This window comes from Cynocephalus volans, chromosome 16 (assembly GCF_027409185.1).
Source record: "Cynocephalus volans isolate mCynVol1 chromosome 16, mCynVol1.pri, whole genome shotgun sequence".
In the NCBI taxonomy this organism is placed as follows: Eukaryota; Metazoa; Chordata; class Mammalia; order Dermoptera; family Cynocephalidae; genus Cynocephalus; species Cynocephalus volans.
Genome location: NC_084475.1, coordinates 17,149,383 through 17,168,247, shown reverse-complemented (window position 1 = coordinate 17,168,247; position 18,865 = coordinate 17,149,383). Strand labels below are relative to the sequence as shown.

Below are 18,865 nucleotides of genomic sequence, written 5' to 3'. Positions count from 1 at the left end.
GAGTAATGATTATTTCAAACCAGTTTTCCGACTGAGGCTAAGCTCAGGTAGTTGAATTGTGCCCTAAATCCTCAGGGCCTGCCCGGGTCAGGAAGGGCTCTCCTGCGCTCCGCGAGGAGTCAGAGCTCACATCCCCCGGCATCTGAGTCACCCCCAGGCGCCGGGGGCGGAGCCGGCGGGGGCTCCGCCCTGGGGCGGGGCGCGGCGGCGGGGCGCGGCGGGCTCCCTCGGGGTCCCGGCGGGCTGGCACTCGGGCGGCCGCGGCGCGATGGAGGCGCCGGCCGAGCTGCTGGCCGCGCTACCCGCGCTGGCCACCGCGCTGGCGCTGCTGCTCGCCTGGCTGCTGGTGCGGCGCGGGGCGGCCGCGAGTCCCAGCCCCGCCGGCGCGACCCCGGAGCCCGAGACCCGCGGGACCCCCGAGCCGCCCGGCCCCTGCGCCCCGGAGCCGGCGGCCGCGCCCGCGGAGCCCGAGGAGCCGGGGGAGCCCGAGGGCCCGGGGGAGCGCGCGGGGCCTGGGGTGGCCGCGGCGGCGCCGGCCGAGGCCGAGGAGCCGGCGGCGGAGGCGAGGCAGGTAGGCACCGCGGCCCTCCGCACGCCCCCGGGGGTCGCAGAGCCGGGGAGCCGGGCCGAGCCTCCGGGCCGGGCTGCCCCGACGAGGGGCAGCGCCCGCGGCTGCAGGAAACGGAGGTCCGGGCGCGCCAAGCCGCAGCCCCGCAAACTCGCCATCTTCCCCCAAAAAGTGTGGCCGAGAGCCAAGCCTGCTGGAGTTTGCTGGGCCGTGTGCTGCCCGCCCTCCCCGCCGGCGCCCCTCGCCGGGGAGTCTCCCCTCGCGGAGGCCTCAGGCCGGGGCTTGGAATCTTGCTCCACACCCGTTCCCAGCCCTCCCGCCACCGTCTCCCAAATCCACGTGCGTGTGGCTTGTTCCAAGGCCTGCAATGAGAGTTGTCTTGCTATTGAAAAAATTAAAAAACAGTACTTAGCGGGGAGGGAGGGGGGCTGCCTTTTCTTTTTAGGTCAATTTGAAATCCAGATTTCAGAGTCAGTGTTCTGGTGTTTGGTGAAGCCGGTAGGATGGGGCTGAAAGAAAAAGCACCGGGTCACTGCAGTCAGTTTCATTGTTTTCAAGATCCCCCGGGCCTGTATGGAGTGGAGGATGCAGGATAAAGCCCTGCCGAGGCACAGCTGAGCACCCCGCCTCTGCCCCAGGCCCACTCCCACGTTGTCACTCGTCTGGCCCTGACCACTATCCTGCTTCGGGATGGTCCTCATCCACTCATCTGCCAGCACCACCGGCTCCTTCTGATGCATCCTTTTAGACTGGAGACCTACTTACCCATGTTCCCAGGACCTCACCACCCTTGGTGGCTAGTCCAGGCCACCACCTCAGGTCTCAAGTCAGATCGTGGTGCCTTGTTCTTACTCCTGAGCTCTTTTTCTTGGACAGGAGGATGACCAGGATGGTGGAAACCCTGAGCATGCTTTGGTGCGTTGTCATCGGGTCTTTGGGTGCCCACATTTGCTGGACACAATGGTTCACACCGGAGAGAAGACTTTGGGGGTAGGAGGAGGCAGTGAGGCCGGGCTCAGAGGCATTTCTCTAGCCTGAGTAAGTGTGCCAGACCCCCTCTGAGCAGGCACTTTGCTTGACAAGCGGGTGACTAATTGTGTTATTAGAATGGATTCTAACCAGCCCTGAGGAGGGCTGTTGTATGCTCACGAGGGGTGGGGGTGGGGAGGCGACCACAGCCCTGCTGTTCTTGCTTGGGGAGGCTTGCTCACTTCACCCAAGTTAATGGCAGGTGGGATTTGGACATGTGCTGATGTGTTAGGTTTGTTCCCATATTTGGGATTCCTGCCTCCCTCAGTGCCCCATGGGATCGGGGAGGCATGCGGACTATTCTCAGACTGCCACTTGGTTTACCCATCAGCCCTTTATCACCCAGCAGCAGATTCTAGACTGAAGTTCAAAATGTCCAGTAGTGGCACTGGACAAGTCATATCTTGATCCTCAGGGGTGCAGCACATCTCAAAGAACTTTCTGGAAGACTTTTAGGTTCTCACTACATATGATATCTAATGTAATAGGTTCAATGGTGTTGTTTAAATAGGTGCCCTCCCGTAATTTGCTTCTACCTAAGTGAACGCACATCCTCCGAGAGTGAATGGGTGCTTGGAGGACAAGGCACATTCCGGGAAGCTCACATGCCAGGCAGACCTGATGGCAGCTGCCAGTGAGAATGGCTTGTGTCGAGCTCTTTTACCTGCCGGTAATCCTGCTGACTGGGCCAATTGTCGAGCTAGGGCTGGGTCTGGAGCTCACAGACCCCTCAAGCCCGTTTTCCAGACTGGGTCACAAGCCCTTCACATGCCAGGCTGAGTCCCCAGACCCCTCACACACCAGGCTGGATTACCAGACCCCTCACACACCAGGCTGGGTCACCAGACCCCTCACATGCAGGTCTATGAGCTAGGTAACCAGCAAACAGGTCCTTGAAAGCAGTAGGTTTGAGAGCATGGCCAGGCAAAGGGCGGACACCCAAGGCAGTCACCAGCAAAGGTCACAGCACTGTGCATGTGCACTAACTCCACCCACACACAATTAGCTTACAAAGAATGCACCGCACCACCCCCAACTGTACCTAAGGCATGGGGGGGCTGATTAAATTATTCTATTTTCCCAATAGCTTGTGTCTGTTTTCCCACTGCAGCACCCTGTCCTGAGAATGCACCCAACAGGAGAGTTCAGTTTTAATCATTTTCCTCGTCTGCAATCTTGCCCTTCCCCTTTGGACTCAGGTCCCCAGCCCTTTTTGATCTGGCCAGCCCCCCCTCATCTCCTGCATGCAATGTTAAGTTGTTACTGTGCATAAGGTCAGGTGCTGTGGGGGACACAGATATCACTGTGTCATCCCCTGCCCTTCCCAGTGGTGAAATTAACCCAAGAGAAAGCTGCTTAGAAATTGTCTTGAAGGAAAGGTGGGAAGAAGGCCCCCTGGGGGAAATAACTCAAGTCCGGGTTGGGCAGCCCGGTGATGCCCTCAGCCAGCCTCCTGCACTCTCCCTAAGTGACCATCAGCAGCAGGAGAGGAGAGGGGGACAACCCCTCCTGCTGTTAGCATGGAAGTCACTGCCCCAGGGAGCATGCTTAACTCACCTCCCCCTCCCACTTCATCTTCCGTTAACCACCTCCCTTCTAATCCAATCCTCTTCTTTACCAGCCGGGCTTGTGCAGTCTGGGGCAGCTGCTGCCTCCGACTCACAAAGCTGATTATTGAGAAGGACCCAGAGCCCAGGGAAGCAGCCTTCAGCTGCTGCCATGGATCCCTCGGGAGCTATCCTCGTGGTGCTGGGCGCTCTCCATGGCCAAGGACAAAGTGGTAGGAAGGGGCCGTTTATGGGCTGAGGCCCTGAGAGCCAACTGAAGAAGTGAGGATGTGATCAGCACAGCTCAAGGCCAGAGGCAGGGAGGGCCCTGCCTCTCCTCTCCCCAGTGCAGCACCGGCCAGCAGGGAGTCTGAGGAGAGGGCAGAATTATGCCATAAGAACCTCTTTTCAATCCTCACATAGGGATTAGGGTGGGGTGGACAGAGCAGTGTGGGAAGCATGGCAGGCACACCCACTCTCACAGAGAACTGTGAGCAAGCTGTCAGTACAAGAGCTGGTCCCGCTTAAGGCCAGGAAGCAGCGCTCTGTTGGTGCTCATGTGCAGGCTGGGGTTTTAGGATCACCAGGGCTCTTGCCTAATGGAGGTGTGTATTCCAGCAGGGCTGCGCCTGTATCGTAGGATTCCCAAACAGTGGTCATTCGAATAGCACTGAAGTTAAATCACTCTGTCTGTGCCAGAACTCAGATATCTTGGTGCATGGGTCCCAGCTCTACTCAAAAAGAGAGTAAGGGACTTTCGGCAGGGCAACTGGCCAATGTCAAGAAACTCACAGCAAGCAGGGAGACGCCTCTAGATTACAGGAGACAAAAGCAACATGACAAATAAATGCATTCTTGATCCTTGATTGCATTCTGGATGGGGGGAGGGAGAGCTGTAAAGGACATTTTGGAAATAATTGGGACATTTTTTAAATGACTAGTGCGTTCGGTAATTTTATTGGGTCAATGCTGAATTTCTTGGGTGTGATACTGGCATTATGGTTATGTAGGAAAATGTCCTTGTCTTTAGGAAGATGCATTTAGGGATGACATGATTCAAAGAGTTACACAAACACATACACACACACAGCATGGGTGTGTATGAAGAGAGAGACAATGTAAAGATAGCAAAATGTTAACAATTATTAAAGCTAGGTGAAGGGTAGATGGGTGTTCATTCTATTATTCTTTCAACTTTTCTGTGGGTTTGGAATTTTTCAAAATACAATGTTGGAAAAAAGAAACCCAGCAGGAATTTCTCAGGAAAGAGTGTCCGGTTCTTCAGACACTCTGGTGCTGCTCCGATTGGGTGACACAACCTGCCCTCTCTTCCTCTTCTTATAAAAGCCCTAATTCAGGGCCGGCCCGTGGCTCACTCGGGAGAGTGCGGTGCTGATAACACCAAGGCCACGGGTTCGGATCCCTACATAGGGATGGCCCGTGGCTCACTTGGGAGAGCGTGGTGCTGACACCACCAAGTCAAGGGTTAAGATCCCCTTACCGGTCATCTTTTAAAATAAATAAACAAATAAAATAAAGGACCTAATCCCATCATGGGATCCCCCTGACCTCATCTAAACCTAATGACCTCCCAGAGTCCCCCACCTGTAAATACCAATCACACTGGGGATTAGGACTTCAACCTATGAATTTGGGAGGGATACAAATATTTAGTCCATAACATGTCTAGTGATTTGCTAGGGGGAAATCTGGAAATAATGCATATGTCCACTAATTAGAACATTGAATTAATTAGCAAATTGGTATGAAATAAGTAAGGGAAAAAGCAGAACGTAAGATAGTAACAGTGTGTTCACAGTAATTACAACGAAGTATATCAACCGAATAGAGGATGCCTCAGAGGGCTGTAAATGGAGTTCCATGTTCGGTAGTTCAAGAGGGTATTTTTTGTAAAGTTGTTTAAGCTCTTAATTTAATTTAATTTTTTTTTTCACATAAGAAAGAAGTCTGGGGCCTTTCCTAATAGCTAAACTTTGTTCTTTCTTTCAGAGAGAAAAAATCTTAGCTGCACACAGAAAATTTGGCTGTCAGTTAAAATTTTCTACTTAAAAAGTAGTAAATTTTAAAGAACATGTCTCAAAAAAAAAAAAAAAGCTACCTAGTTTTTGAGAGTTAGAAATAAAACATTGAGCATGTTCCCTTTTAAAAAGACAATTTCTTTTTTGTTGCCCTGCTCCCTCCCAGACAGTCAGCCCAAACCACAGTGTGGGAGGACAGAGACCAGCTTAGGCCTTTGGTGTTCTTCCTGAGAAATGCCAGGCCCCTGGTGGCCAGTGCATTTCTGGAACCACCTGAGTGTGGCCACCCTGCGTCTGATGTTGTTACAGACAGATGCATAGGTCAGTTTGGAAACCTCCTGTAAAGGACCCTAATGCGGGGCTGTTTGCTGGCATTCTTGTTGTTTGCTGCTTGATCAAAAGCCAGACAGGAAGCCTAAGGATGCCCAGCAATCATTCCTTGTCCTCTGTGGGGAGGCGGAGTCATTGGTCATTCTCTGGCCACAGGGCCACCATGGCTAAAGAGTAGCCACCTGAGATTAAATGGCCCAAAGGAACCCAATGCAGGAATTCATTGAACTTGTTTATCTAAATATGTTGCCGCAGGACTTGAGGAAGTCACTTAATTTGGGGGCCTGTGTCCTCCTCTGCAAAATGAAGGGGTTGAACTGACATGACCTTGGATACCTCTTAGAGCTCTAACATCAGCTCCTGTTGCGTGGCCTGTCTATGTGTGTTGAGTACTTTCAGGTAAGAGCTTCTTGCACACATCGGTAAACCTCTGGCTGAGATAACTCATATTCTTGGCAAGGGCCTAATTCTGTGCCCTTGGTGTTAACAGCTTTTATGGGAAAATACCTCCAGCCCGGTGGTATTCCACTGAAGATCAGTAGTAAACCCTGCTCTATTGTCAAACAATCCTTACCTTTAGTTCCTCGTGAAGTCTGAACCTGCTTTCTCTCGCTGTGGTCAAGGACTCCTCAAGAGATTTTTTTTAACTGGCCACCTGTCTTCTACTATTATATTTAAAGCTGGTCATGGTCAACATTGTTCAACCTGGTTTTCCCCAACAAAATGATCTCGTTTCCTCTGACCCTCTTAGATCTGATTTTGTCAATCCCTTAATTTCCTTCCCTGTCCTAGACCTTCTCCGTCCCCAGATGTAGAGACTAGAATTCAACCTGATACTCACTGTCTGGGGTTGGGTATAGTGCAGATTGCTGCCGAAGGGTGTTTTGTTTTGTTTTATGAAGCTTTTGATGCCCTCTAAATCCTCTTTGTAGGAACATTGCCAGAAACTGTTAATCTGATAGGATTGAATCTGGCATGCTCCGATCATCTGAGCAAAAGAGAGTTTGTTTAGGGCTTGTGAATGTGCCCTTGATTGGGCTATGAGGTCAGAATCCAGGATGATGCTTTTGGTCTGGACATTTGAACATGATGGCGTTCAGCCCTGGGGTGGGGGCGGGGGGCATGTTGTGCTGCTGGCAACGAGAACAGTGAAGCAGTCTCTCTCCACGCCCATCCCCGCTCCATGAGTCAGCAGCTTACCCAGCCTTCTTCCTTTGCCTTTTGCCCTGCCAGAAAAGCTCACGCCCATAATATCAACTCAAGGGTTTCTGGGCCCAGACCGCCACTGCTGCCTTCCAGGACACACCGGCCACCATCATCCTCCTGATCACTAGCTGATGACGCCCCAATTTGAAAGCCCAGCCCAGCCCTCTCCCTGAGCTCCACCTCCTGCGCCAGCTGCCCTCTCCACATTTCCCTTGGCTGTCTAACAGCACCTCAAACCCACCTAATCAGAGTCTAATAAGAGCTCTTGATTTCTGTCCCCCTTCCCATCCAGGATTCCCGTCTTATTCCGGTGCCACTGCCACACCCTCAGCTGCTCAGGCCAAAAGCCTGGGTGTGTCCCTGTTTTCTCTCTCTCTCCTGCCACAGCATTCCATCTGCAAGCCCTGTCTCCACGTGCATGCTGAGTGCAGCACCTTTCTCATTTCTGACTCCTGCTCCAGTCCGTGGCTCATCTGGGCTGTTCCATAATCTCCTCACTGGTCTCCTTGCTTCCAGTCTGCCCCAGCCCCACCCTGGCTCCACCAGCAAACAGCGTGATCATCATAACACAGAAACCACATCCCACAGCCCCTGCTTGAAGCTTCCAGGCTTCCACTGCACACAAACTCAACCAAACTCATACCACAGCCTCTAGGGCCTTGCAGACCTACTGACGGAGCCTCCTCTCCCGGCTCTCCACTCCAGCCTCACTGGCCCCCTGCAGCCACAGCCTCCTTTCTAGTGCTCAGACCACCAGCCCCACACCCACATCTGCACTATGGTGTGTCTCTTCGTTCTGCCCGGCACCTCCCCACTGGGTCTTCACCTCTCGCCTCTCCTGGTCACATTAGCAGAAGTAAAGTCTCTCTCTCTCTCTCTTCCCTGCCCCCCAAGCATCGTCCTATTTGGCTTTCTTCATAGCACTTAATCCGGTCTGAGGTCATCTTTTATTTTAGTATGTATTGTTTGCCGCAGTGGAATGTCCGCTCATTAGGACCGGCCCTTGCCCACCACATTCATGTCACATCCCCAGGATCTCCTACAACAGGCCCAGCACACGGTAGGCACGCAGTAAGCACTTGTTGAATGAATAATCTGCAATAATCACAGAAAGAAAGAAAAGAAATGCTGTCGGCTCCTGCGTAATGGCAGGTCCATCTCCTGGGCGGCAGGAAGGAGTCTTATTTCTCCTTCTGCTCGAGGCTTCTGCCCAAGGCCTTGCACATGGCCCACCTGCAGGACTTGCTCTAGGGCTGTGTGTTATGCCCCAAAGAGGTAGACTGCCTTGTGAATAGTGAGCTCCCCAGTGCTAGAAGTATTCAAACAGAGACTGGATAACTGGCAGTTCATCAAAGGTTTTATTAACAAGCGTTTTGCATTGGGTGGAAGCCACATTACATCAATGGTTTTCACAAATTTTCAAAAGCACTGGATACCTCTTTTTCTCTTCCCTCATATGGAAGACCAGTACAAAAAGCAAAGGTCTTGGCCTGGCTTGCAGCACTGCCTGAAACCTAGAAAAGAATTAAAAAACTCTGAGCTAAAGTCCCTCCAAGTCAAATCCTGTTACCTTGGCCTCCCCTTGCCCAGACAGAGGAAGGAAAGGGGTCCAGATCAGGTGCCTGAGGCCATGGTCCTGGACCACCCTAACTCCCAGCCCCAGCCCCACCGTGCCCACCGTGGATAAGAGATGAAAGCTTCTTGGTAAGCCATTGGGGAGACAGACCCCAGTGAATCTGATAGCAGGAGAATCTGGAAGCAGGAGAACTTCACAAGCCACAATTCCACAATTGTGGAATTGCACACAGTGGGTAATACATGCAGTGGGCAATATATACAGGAGGGCAATATATGCATGTGGCAGGGAAAGCATCTTGAAGTCAGCATTTTAAGCTGTTAAAACAGGATGAGTTGGAGGAGAGGGGACACCGTGCCATCTGAAGACACTGAGTGATTGTGGCAGGAGAGTGGAGAATGAAGGGGAGGATCCCAGAGAACTTTCAGAGCAAGCGGGGAGTTTAGGAGTCGGAATGGAAAGGAAGAATGAGGTTGGAATCAACATTCCTAGGCCATGACGAAGTGTCAGAGACACCGTGGCTGCCAAGAAAAATGGGACAAGTTGCAAGGGGGCCAATTTGGGACAGGACGGGTTATTAGATTCTGTATGGAAGTTCCTTATCATGTGGCATTTGCCTTATCCGTCGCAAATATAGATTTAGAGAATGGAGCCTGTGCATCCCCAGCGTGGAGCTGTCATTTGGAGAGGGAGATGGCTGAGTTGTTTTACTGGGGCACACAGAGAGAACGGCAGTGACTCCTGCTCCGGCCTGCCCTCCCTGCCCAGCACCGCGCTCTGGGCGCTGGCGCCAGCTCTCCTTTACTGCTTGCCCCCGCAGCGGATGCTCCCCCCGAATGCAAAAGATGCACAGCCGATTGCCTAATGGAATCCTTCCAGAAGGAGGGAGAGCACTGTCCGACGCCTGGGAGGCAGACCCGCACCTGGCCCGTTCTCAGGGCTGCCCATCTCAGAAACCCAGTGCTGCGGAGAAGTGAATGGGAAGTCAGAGAGGCCCCTCCTCTTGGAGCCTTCCTGTTATCTCTGTCGGTGCCTGCTGCAGACGAGGGAGGGACAGGGAGGGACAGGCATCCCCTCGGAGTGAGGAGCGGCTTCTCTCTCTGCCTGCCTAGGGGAGCTGCTGTCCTTTAAAATCATTCTGGATTAGCCAGCAACTTTGGAAACATCTCCTTGGGCAGCAGGCAGACAGAAAGACAGACGGACAGATAGAGCTCTGTCTCTCTCTGCCTCTCTGTCTCTCTGTCTTTCACTCTGTCTATATCTCTATCTCATCTATCTCCCTCTCTCTTATCTCTCTGTCTGTCTCTATCTGTATCTCTGTCTTATGTCTCTCTCTGTCTCATCTCTCTGTCTGTCTGTCTCCTTCAGCGCTTTGCATCACACTCGAGTGAGCCGGGTCAGCTGTACCTGGCGATGTGCTGCCTTCAGGCTGTGAGTCCTCCTCTCAGTGGCTCGGAGGGCCGCCCTCTCCGTCCTCAAAACCCCCAGCATTCTGCCTGTCCCCTCTGCCACTCCCACAGCCCTTTGCCTCTGGGGACCCTGGTCTGGGGCTCCTGGCACTGGGGAGGCTGTCGGGAGGCACTGCCCCCTCCATTGGAGGAAAAAGCTGAATTAGAAAATTATCCCAGAGGGGCCAGCCGGTGGCTCACTTGGGAGAGTGGGTGCTAATAACACCGAGGCCACGGGTTCGGATCCCTATATAGGATGACCAGTTAGCTCACTTGGGAGAGCGTGGTGCTGATGACACCAAGTCAAGAGTTAAGATCCCCTTACTGGTCAGCTTTAAGAAAAAAAGAAAGAAAATCATCCCAGAACATGTGAAATTAAAATTTGGCCTGTATTCAGTAAAAAATGCTGAGACTCAGGTCAGTGAGGTGATTGGGGTTGGATCTCAGCCCGGGCCTGCTTTCGGGACCAGCCAGGATGATGTCAGCTGTCTGTCTCAAAAGGTGTCGCCAATTCACAGTTTTCGTTGATTTCCTTTCATTAGAAGCTAATGTATTAGTTTGCCAGGACTGTCACAACAAAATACCACAGACTGGGTGGCTTAAACAACAGAAAGTTATTGTCTCACAGTTCTGGAGGTTAGAAGTCCAAGGTCAGTGTGTTGGCAGATTTGGTTTCTCCTAAGCCTGTCTCCTTGGCTTGCAAGTGGCCACCTTCACCCTGTGTCCTCACATGGTCTTTGTACACTCACGCCCCTGGTGTCTCTCTGTGTGTCCAAATTCCCTCTTATGAGGACAGCAGTCCTTGGATTAGGGCCCACCCTGACAACCTCGTTTTAACTTGATCACCTCCTTAAAGGCCCCATCTCCAAATACAGTCAGGCTGAGGTACTTGGGGTTAAGGCTTCAACATATTAATGTGGGGGGGCTCAACTCAGCCCGTAACATGTGGGTACCATGCAGCACTATTAGGACCCAGGGCATCGACAGGATGTCAACAGCGATGGCCTTTTGGGAGGGTTGCAGTCAGTGCTCTGAGCAGCAGCTCTGTTCTGTTTCCTTCAAAACCCCAGAATGAACCTACAGACTGGCCGGGTGCTCTGCTGGTTTCATGTGCTGCTAGGAGTGGTCCTGGCTGACCTCAGGCTTCCTGAGAGTGGGAGGGACTCAGACCACGAGACCCCTGAGGGATTGCCTTTGGCCAGCTGCAGCCAGTACTTCAATTCATTCACCAAACACCAAGCTGAAGGCCAGATTCCTGTAGCCTCTGGGTGCAGGCCCTTGTCATCTGTCCCCTAAGCTTCACAGCTCTTCCTGCCTCTTGTCCGTCTCCAGTTTATTCCCGAATGTTGCCCTGACGTGCAAGTCTCATCCTCTTTCTTCCTGTGTAAAAGCTTCCGATGGCTCCTCACTTCCTGAAAAATGAAACCTACGCTCTTTGGTGTCCTTTCTAAGATCTCCATGGGGCAGGCCCTACATTTCTTCCCACTGTCCATTGCCGGCCATCTGACGCTGCACACCCCACCCTGCACCCACCCAAGCTCCGTCTGTCACTGTGCTCCACACCTCCATGCCCTTAGCTGCTCTGTGCTCTCTGCCCAGGATGCCCTTTCCACGTGTCTGCCTTGCGACCTTCTCACGTGCCAGCTCTCTTTCAGACGTAGCCTTAGACAATGCAGTTTTAGGATTTTGTGCAAGGTTTCACTTCATTCCTTCCTGCCATGTTGCACACACAGCTGACCACTTGGCGCAAACAGCATTGGACTGGCTAAAGAGCCACCACTTCCAGAAGGATTTCCATCTCTGTCTCAGTGGCACAGTTTCTGAAACCACTTCTTTTTACTGGTATCAGCAGTTCCATTTTTCTGTTGTTGCACGTTTTTATAAAATAAGGGCAAAATGCAATAAACAGTAGTGTTTTACTTTTTAAAAAAATAATGGAATCCATTATTATTATTATTACTGTGTTCTCTAAAAAGCCAAGTAAGTTACCCAGATAGGCTCGTCAGTCAGCTCAGATGGTCAGAGCACGGCCTTGATAACACCAAAGTCGTGGGTTCGGCTCCCCAAACCTGTCAGCCACCAAAAATAACAATAATAATAATAATAACCAAACAAATGTGAGGATGTCCTTTCTGGCAGAAGCCCAGATCCTGGCCCTCCTGGTGAGGCCCTGGGTGTCTCCATGGAGCACAGTTTAATAACCACTCCAGAAAACATTCCATTAGTACACACCCTTGACTGTGGTAGAGTTGAAATTGATGCAGGCAAAGCCCCCCAGGAGAACTTTAGATGTTCTTGACTTGCAAAGTCTGAATATGATACAAGTGGGGTGGCAGTGGACAGGGGGTATGGTGGTCAGGACTCTGGTTGCTGGTGACAGAAACTCAGCTCTGGTTAGCCGGCTTGGAAACTGAATCATGTCGGTCACAGATGGGAAGACAGGGGTGGGAAGGCCTAAGGGCCTCTCTGACTGGCCTCTTCACCCCAGCACACCCTGGGCAGCCTGGGGCTCCCAAGCTCACAGCTCTGGGACCAGGGAGCCCTTGTCCCCCAAGCAGCAGTTGGGCCCATTCCTCGGTCCCTGGAGGTGACTGGAAGGAGAGGGGAGGGTCTGACTGCCCCAGCTGGCAGTCCCCACTGGAAACACGGGATTCAAGGGTCATCTTCTGAAAGAAGGAGGGATTTCTGCACAGGCAGAAAACAGAATAAGTGGCCAATTCAGCATGTTTTCCAAACTTTTTAATTCAGTCTCACAATAAAAAATCAATTTTAAATTGCATCCTGTATATAAAGTCACACAACTGAATCGGACGTTCTATAAAACAGTATCTACCTCTACCACACATGAGACACCATGTATCTTTCATTTCCTTCTAGGATACAGGGGTGTCCCAAAGTCTCAGAGTAGTTTTAAGTTTGAATATCATCAGAAGTACAAATGCTACAAACCTACAAAACACATCGGTTGAATATTATTTAAATTTGTTTTACACTTAGTTTCCTGACATTTGAACGCCACATTTTTTATTTTAATTTTTTGTGTGTGCCAGTGTCTGGATGGATAGGCAAGTCCTTTCCCATGGACACTTCAGTGGCTTGATTGACTTCCCTTGAGGTCACATGTGCATCATATCCAGTTCTTTGGAAGGTCGTAAGGTGGGAATCATAAGTGCAGTCTTTGGGCCGGCCCATGGCTCACTTGGGACAGTGTGGTGCTGATAACACCAAGGCCACGGGTTCAGATCCCTATACAGGGATGGCTGGTTAGCTCACTTGGGAGAGCGTGGTGCTGACAACACCAAGTCAAGGGTTAAGATCCCCTTACCGGTCATCTTTTAAAAAAAAAAAACAACAAAACAAGTGCAGTCATTTCAGTCATTGGCCATCAGTCAACCAAAGTTTTTTCAAAGTCTGAAAATCAACTAGAGCCAAGTATAGCACTAGGTAGTGATATTATATGAATTTGAGTAAGACGACACATCAATGTATTTAAAATGTAAGTAACTAACTTTTCAAATGTTTTTTGGTACGACTGTAGGATTTATACTTGTGAAGTTATTAAAGCTTCAAACCGCACTAAGGCTTTGGTTGTCCGTTTTAAAAATACTTGTAGCAACCTCTCAGTTGTTTTTGTGACCCATCAAAGGGTCATGACTACAGTTCAAAAAATGCCACAATTCAAAAGTCAAGTGCAAAATCTAAAAGTATACCAGCCTTTACTAAGGAGAGTGTCAGCAGGTCAACTGACATCATGTCCCTTTGGAATGACAGGTCTGCCTCTGCCCTTGAATTTCTCACCCTGGATCGCAGCTCTTTGCTTATATGTCTTTCCTACTGGATCATGGGTTCCTTGAGACAGGGAACATGCTCATTTTTGTTGCTGTTTTTCTTTTAATCTTTGTGTCCCTTGCACTTAATAGGAGAATTTGCCTCCTCTGTATTCTCGATATTGGGCTGATTTGGGGGCCCAGCCCTGAATAGGTTAATGGCTGTTTGTCTGTCATTAAAGAGAGGCACCAACTGAAAGGAAAAAACAACTTTTTAAAAAATACATTTACACAATACTTTACAGAACACTTCACTTCTGATACCAAATGTGTGGGGTTTTCTCCAATTCTCCGGCCATCTGTATACCAACTGGGTGTCCTGCAGTTCAATTCTGATACTAACTACCTGGAGTTACCGCAGATCCTACAAGGTTGAGGGCTCAGTCCCACAAGACTGCCCTCGCTTCAGATGCCAGTTCCAAGTAGTGGGTCCTCTGGTTACCCATACTTCTGTCCTATCTGGCTGTACATCAGGGGTTCCCATGACTCCCTCCTAAGGTTTGATAATTTGCTATGGCAGCTTACGGGACTCAGGGAAACACTTACTTATACTGAATGGCTTATTATAAAGGTATGGCAACAGATGAACAGCCAGATGGAGGTGCATGGGGTGAGGTCCAGAAGGGTCCCGAGCGCAGGAGCCTGTGTCCCCATGGAGTTGGGGTGCACCACCCTCCCCGCACGTGAGTGCATTCACCAGCTAGGAAGCTCTCCGAACCCCTTTCTTCAGGGTCGTTCATGCAGGCTTCATCACATAGGCGTGATGGATCATTAACTCCTCATCCAGCTCCTCTCCCCTCTCTGGAGGATGGGGTGGGGCTGAAAGTTCCAGGCTTCTATTCATGGCTTGGCCTCTCTGGTGACCAGCCCCCATCCAGCAGCCACCAAGAGCTGCCTCATTACAGCAGAAGATCCTCATATCACCTACGAAATTCCAAGGGATTTAGGAGCTCTGTGCCAGGGTCCAGGGGCAGAGACTAAATATTTTTTTATATGTCACAGTCATTCTCTTTCTCCCCATCTCAGTGTTCAAAGGCACTCTGTTAACATTTTTTTAATATATTAAGAATAATTCATACTGTTACTAGGAAATCCAAATTTTTTAAAAAATTTTTATTGAATCAAAATTAATTATATATATTTTGGGGGTTCAACGTTGACATATATTGATCAAATCAATACTTCTAGCATATTTATTGTGACAAGTTGTACTTATTCTTTATGCCCCTTGTCCAATCTCTCCCTATCCCCCTCTCCCACCCCCATCCCACCTCTGATAACCCTAGATTTCTTCTCTCCCTCTGAAAGAGTAATGGTTACTCTGTTGATTTGTTGCCTAGATGATCTGTCCAATGCTGAGAGGTGTGATCAGGTCCCCCAATATTACGTAGAGCAGTTGCTTCTTCTGTCACTCTGGAATTGGCTTTGTGGAAAGAGACATCCTCTTCTTTTCTTTGACTCTGCTGGTGACTCTCCTTGTGGAGAAAATCCAAATGACACTGAAAGGTATAAGATGAAAAGGAAAGGCACCGTCCCCCCAAGCCCATCTCTCCAAAGGTGGTCGCTGCTAACACTTTCCTGTGTGAGAAAACTTTTTGTTTTGTTTTGTTTTGTTTTGGCGGCTGGCTGGTGCAGGGATCCAAACCCGTGACCTTGGTGATACCAACAACCACACTCTGTCAAGTGAGAAAACTGAGAGAAAACGTTTTCTCCGCATTGTGAGCGCATATGTGCACTCCCATTTCAACCCTTACACCTCACATCGTGCTCTTCTTGCTTTTTTCTATTCATGATTCTCTTGCACTTTTCACAGCAGTACGTATCGACGCCTCCTTTTTGATGCGTGGTGTTGGCGTGGCATACGTGCACTGTAAAATATTTCACCAGTTAATATTTTGGTGAACATGTTAACCAAATATATTTAGTTAACTCTATGGATAAGCACTGAGTTGTTTCCAGCTTTGTCTTGTTTTCTACTGGACACAATCTGAATCATTGTACGAAAACCCTGCGAGTCATTTTCCCGTCTAGAGCAGAACCCCAGAAGGGAGATTGCTATGTCCACAGGGATGTCTCCTTGTCCTGCCCCCCTGGAGAGGCCTGCCTGCGCCACTCAGCCACAAAGATGCTTTGCCATCCAAACTTTGGGAGGCGTCAGACGCCCAAGCCCCAGATCCTGACCTATTTCCATTTAGCCAGTGCTGAGCATCTGTGTACAGACTGCAAAGAGGGGAGGAGCCCCTGGGCTCACACCCTGCCCCTTCCAGAGGCATTTTGTGCAGTCAAGAAAGTCACTTTTTTTTTTTTGCAACAGGCTAGTACCAGGATCCAAACACTGGACCTTGGTGTTACTGGCACCACCCTCTGCCAAGTGAGCTAACCGGCCAGTCCAAGGATTTGCCTCTTCTGACTCCTGCTATGGGACATGGCTCAGCTCGCTCTGTCTTGGTGGGGTGCCTCCCCCTGAGGCTGCAAATGCTCCAAAGCCCAGCATTTGAATTTGTGGGCTGCACTGTGTTCTCCACTGCTGAGCAGCTCATTCATGTTTGCACACCCCTCTCTCAAACCTGAGGCTGTTCCACATTTGCCCACCAGACTCCCAAGCCACAGTTCCACGGGCCCTATGTCCCCTCCCCACAGCTGCAGTCCCACACAGCTGGAGCTCCGCAGCACATCCCTCATCCTCTGACATTCCTGCAAGCTGAAGTCACTCCTCCCTTCCACCAAGGCCACCCCAGGACACTCCTCTGGCCATCTGTTTATTGTGTCTGTGCGTGGGAGAGAACTGGAGCTGCAGAGGTGGGGCTTCAGTTTTGGGAAAATGGACATTGAGATAGTTAGGGATAGAAAACTACATCAGAGGAAGCAAAGGAGCCTGTGATCATAAACACAGCTCAGCTGTCATGCCCAGCCCTGGTCCCAGAAAACATGGCCAGCTTTTCTCCTCTGCCTTTGTTTACCCACCACAGCCAGGGGTGGGAGTCCTGGGCCCACTTATCAACGTAGCATCCAGGTGCTTTGATAAGCACCCTCCTGGGAAAGGTCAAGGTTAGGGATCGAGGCGCACATGTAAAGGAGCCTCCCTCTGTCACCTTGGCCCAGCGCTCACTGCCATCACAGCCTCCTCCTGCTGACTGACCATGGCTGCAGGACAGGCACTGCTGCTAGGTGTGGCCAGACTGGACCTCCAAGTCCCCTTCCTCTCTCTCCCCTGCCTTCTGCCCACCCACCCCTCCCCCAGTCCCCCAGGGCCACCACTCCAGTCCTCACCCTCCAGCTCACATCTCTCCTGAGAGTGGCCCAGGGTCAGTTTGCTTCTCCTGAGTGTTCAAACACCCAAATGAAAGTGCTCCGGAGTCAGCTGTCCCATTCTCTGCATGTGGGAGCTGACACCTGTCCTTGTCTTGCAGGAGGTGGAGCGGGACTCAGACGGTGAGAAGGACCAGCCCCAAGCAGGGCCTGAGGAAGAGGACGGTGAGTGGACCTGGCCTCAGGCCGCACATCTGTGCCCTCATGGAGGGGCTGGACTGTGTCTGGGCTGGACCACGCGTGCTTGGGATCCCTGCGGCTGGAATTTGAGTGGCAGTACTAGGGGGAGCCGGTGGGGTGGGACGTGGTGGCCCAAGGGAGAGGCCTGCGAGGTGGAGTCCAGCCTGGGGGGTATCCTGCCAAAGCCCTGCTCACCTGGCCAGCCTGTAGGCCACCTGCCTGTGCACCTCCTTTGCACGTTCAGTCTTTGCTTTACCATCTATAAAATGCGAGTCATCTCCAGATACAGGTGGCCCACCTTGTGAATAAACCAAGCGCCCTGACCTTCTGCACGCTGCAGAGCCTCTCAACTCCCCTAGTGCATTTCATCTTTCTCTCCAAGCATCTCTGACCTATTTTACCGACATGAAAGCCGCTCACAAGGCTGCTACCCGTGCTTTCTACAGAACAAAGGCCCCAGGGGAGGAAATGCCTGATTTCTGCGCAGCTCTAGCTAACCCATCGGACCTCCCCTGGCCATCAGATTCCAGGAGGCTCCAAGAAGAGAAAGGGGGCAGCCACAGCATTGAGGAAACTGAGAAATTCAAACTTGACCAGAGGGGGATGGGGAGCAGGCGGTGTGTTTGCCTTGGACAGAGACAGAATGAAACATAGAGTGGGGCTGGATCTGTCACATTTTATTTCTTTTTGTGTGGGGGGTGGGGGGGCTGGCAGCTGGCTGGTATGGGGATCCAAACCCGTGACCTTGGTGTTACCAGCACCATGCTGTCCCAGCTGAACACTTTTTTTCTTAAAAAAAAAAGCTAAAGCAAATGTAGCAAAATGTCAACATTTGTTAAATCTACACAGCAAGTACATGGAGGACTTATCACTCTCTGTGTCTTTGAAATATTTCATAATTTTTAAAAAGCAAGACTGTTGCTGTGACTTTAAGTCGGCATCTGGCAGGAGCAGTGGAAAGAAAGGGCTTCAGGAATGCAGCAACCAGGGCTCCTGTGGGCTGCAGGCGGGGCTGGGGGGCACTGAGTCCCCTGGAGGCCCCAGCCAGCCAGCAGGGCTGTCAGTTTCCATCAGTACAGCCGCTGAGGGAGCGGGAGGGCTGGAGCCAAGGTGCAGTCAGCAGGCAATGGCCCCTCGCTCTCCATCGTGGGTTCTCCCAGCTCACCTTCCAGTGAGAGATTCAGCAGCTGTGGCCTTGGGATCCGTCCCTGCCATATGGCCTGAGGCAGCTGCAGGGGTGCTGGGATCCTGTTAGCAACTTGGGGACATGGAAGGGAAACGGAAGCCAAGGCTGGAGGCCCCCAGATGAGGAGAAGGGCAGAGTCTCAGCAGATCACTCTTCCTGATGTGGCTGTCGTCCTCACAGATGGACAGCCATGGGCACAGCCCCACACCCAGCCATGTGTGTTGTCACCAAGCCCTCCCTCCTTATTTGAGCTGCTGTCCCTGGACGTCCCCCAACCTCCCAGTCGCTGCCTGTCATTCTAACAAGACAGAGGGAGGAAAAAGGTTCATGGCCTCCGCTGTCAGAAGAAAACATGAGCAGGCTCCCAGCCCCTCTGCAGCAAGCAGCTCAGCCTCCGAGGCTAATTGATTAGTGTCGCTAAAATGTCTTCCCTAAGCGACTGGGTGGATTCACACAAGACTGGAAGAGGAAGCTTCCCCCTCCCTGGGGGGCTCTCACATTGACCCCTCAGGGTCCAGCAAAATTGGATGCATCTGTGTATCACTTGGTACATTGCACGTAATTAAGTTAAAGCCTTCTCAAGTCGTTTGCTCTGTTTGGCTTGGAAACCATAAAACTAA

At 51.3% G+C, this 18,865-nt stretch overlaps 1 protein-coding gene across 1 annotated transcript in view; it reads left to right on the top strand.

Annotated features, from left to right (window-relative positions):
- Nucleotides 1–242: 242 nt before the first annotated feature.
- The window catches only part of MXRA7 (matrix remodeling associated 7), a 29,442-nt gene continuing 10,819 nt past the window's right edge, over nt 243–18,865 (top strand). Inside the window, exons 1-2 of the mRNA XM_063080616.1 lie at nt 243–571; nt 16,981–17,044. Coding sequence (XP_062936686.1) covers nt 269–571; nt 16,981–17,044 — 367 coding nt within the window. The 5' untranslated portion in view covers nt 243–268. The remainder of the gene's footprint in view (nt 572–16,980; nt 17,045–18,865) is intronic.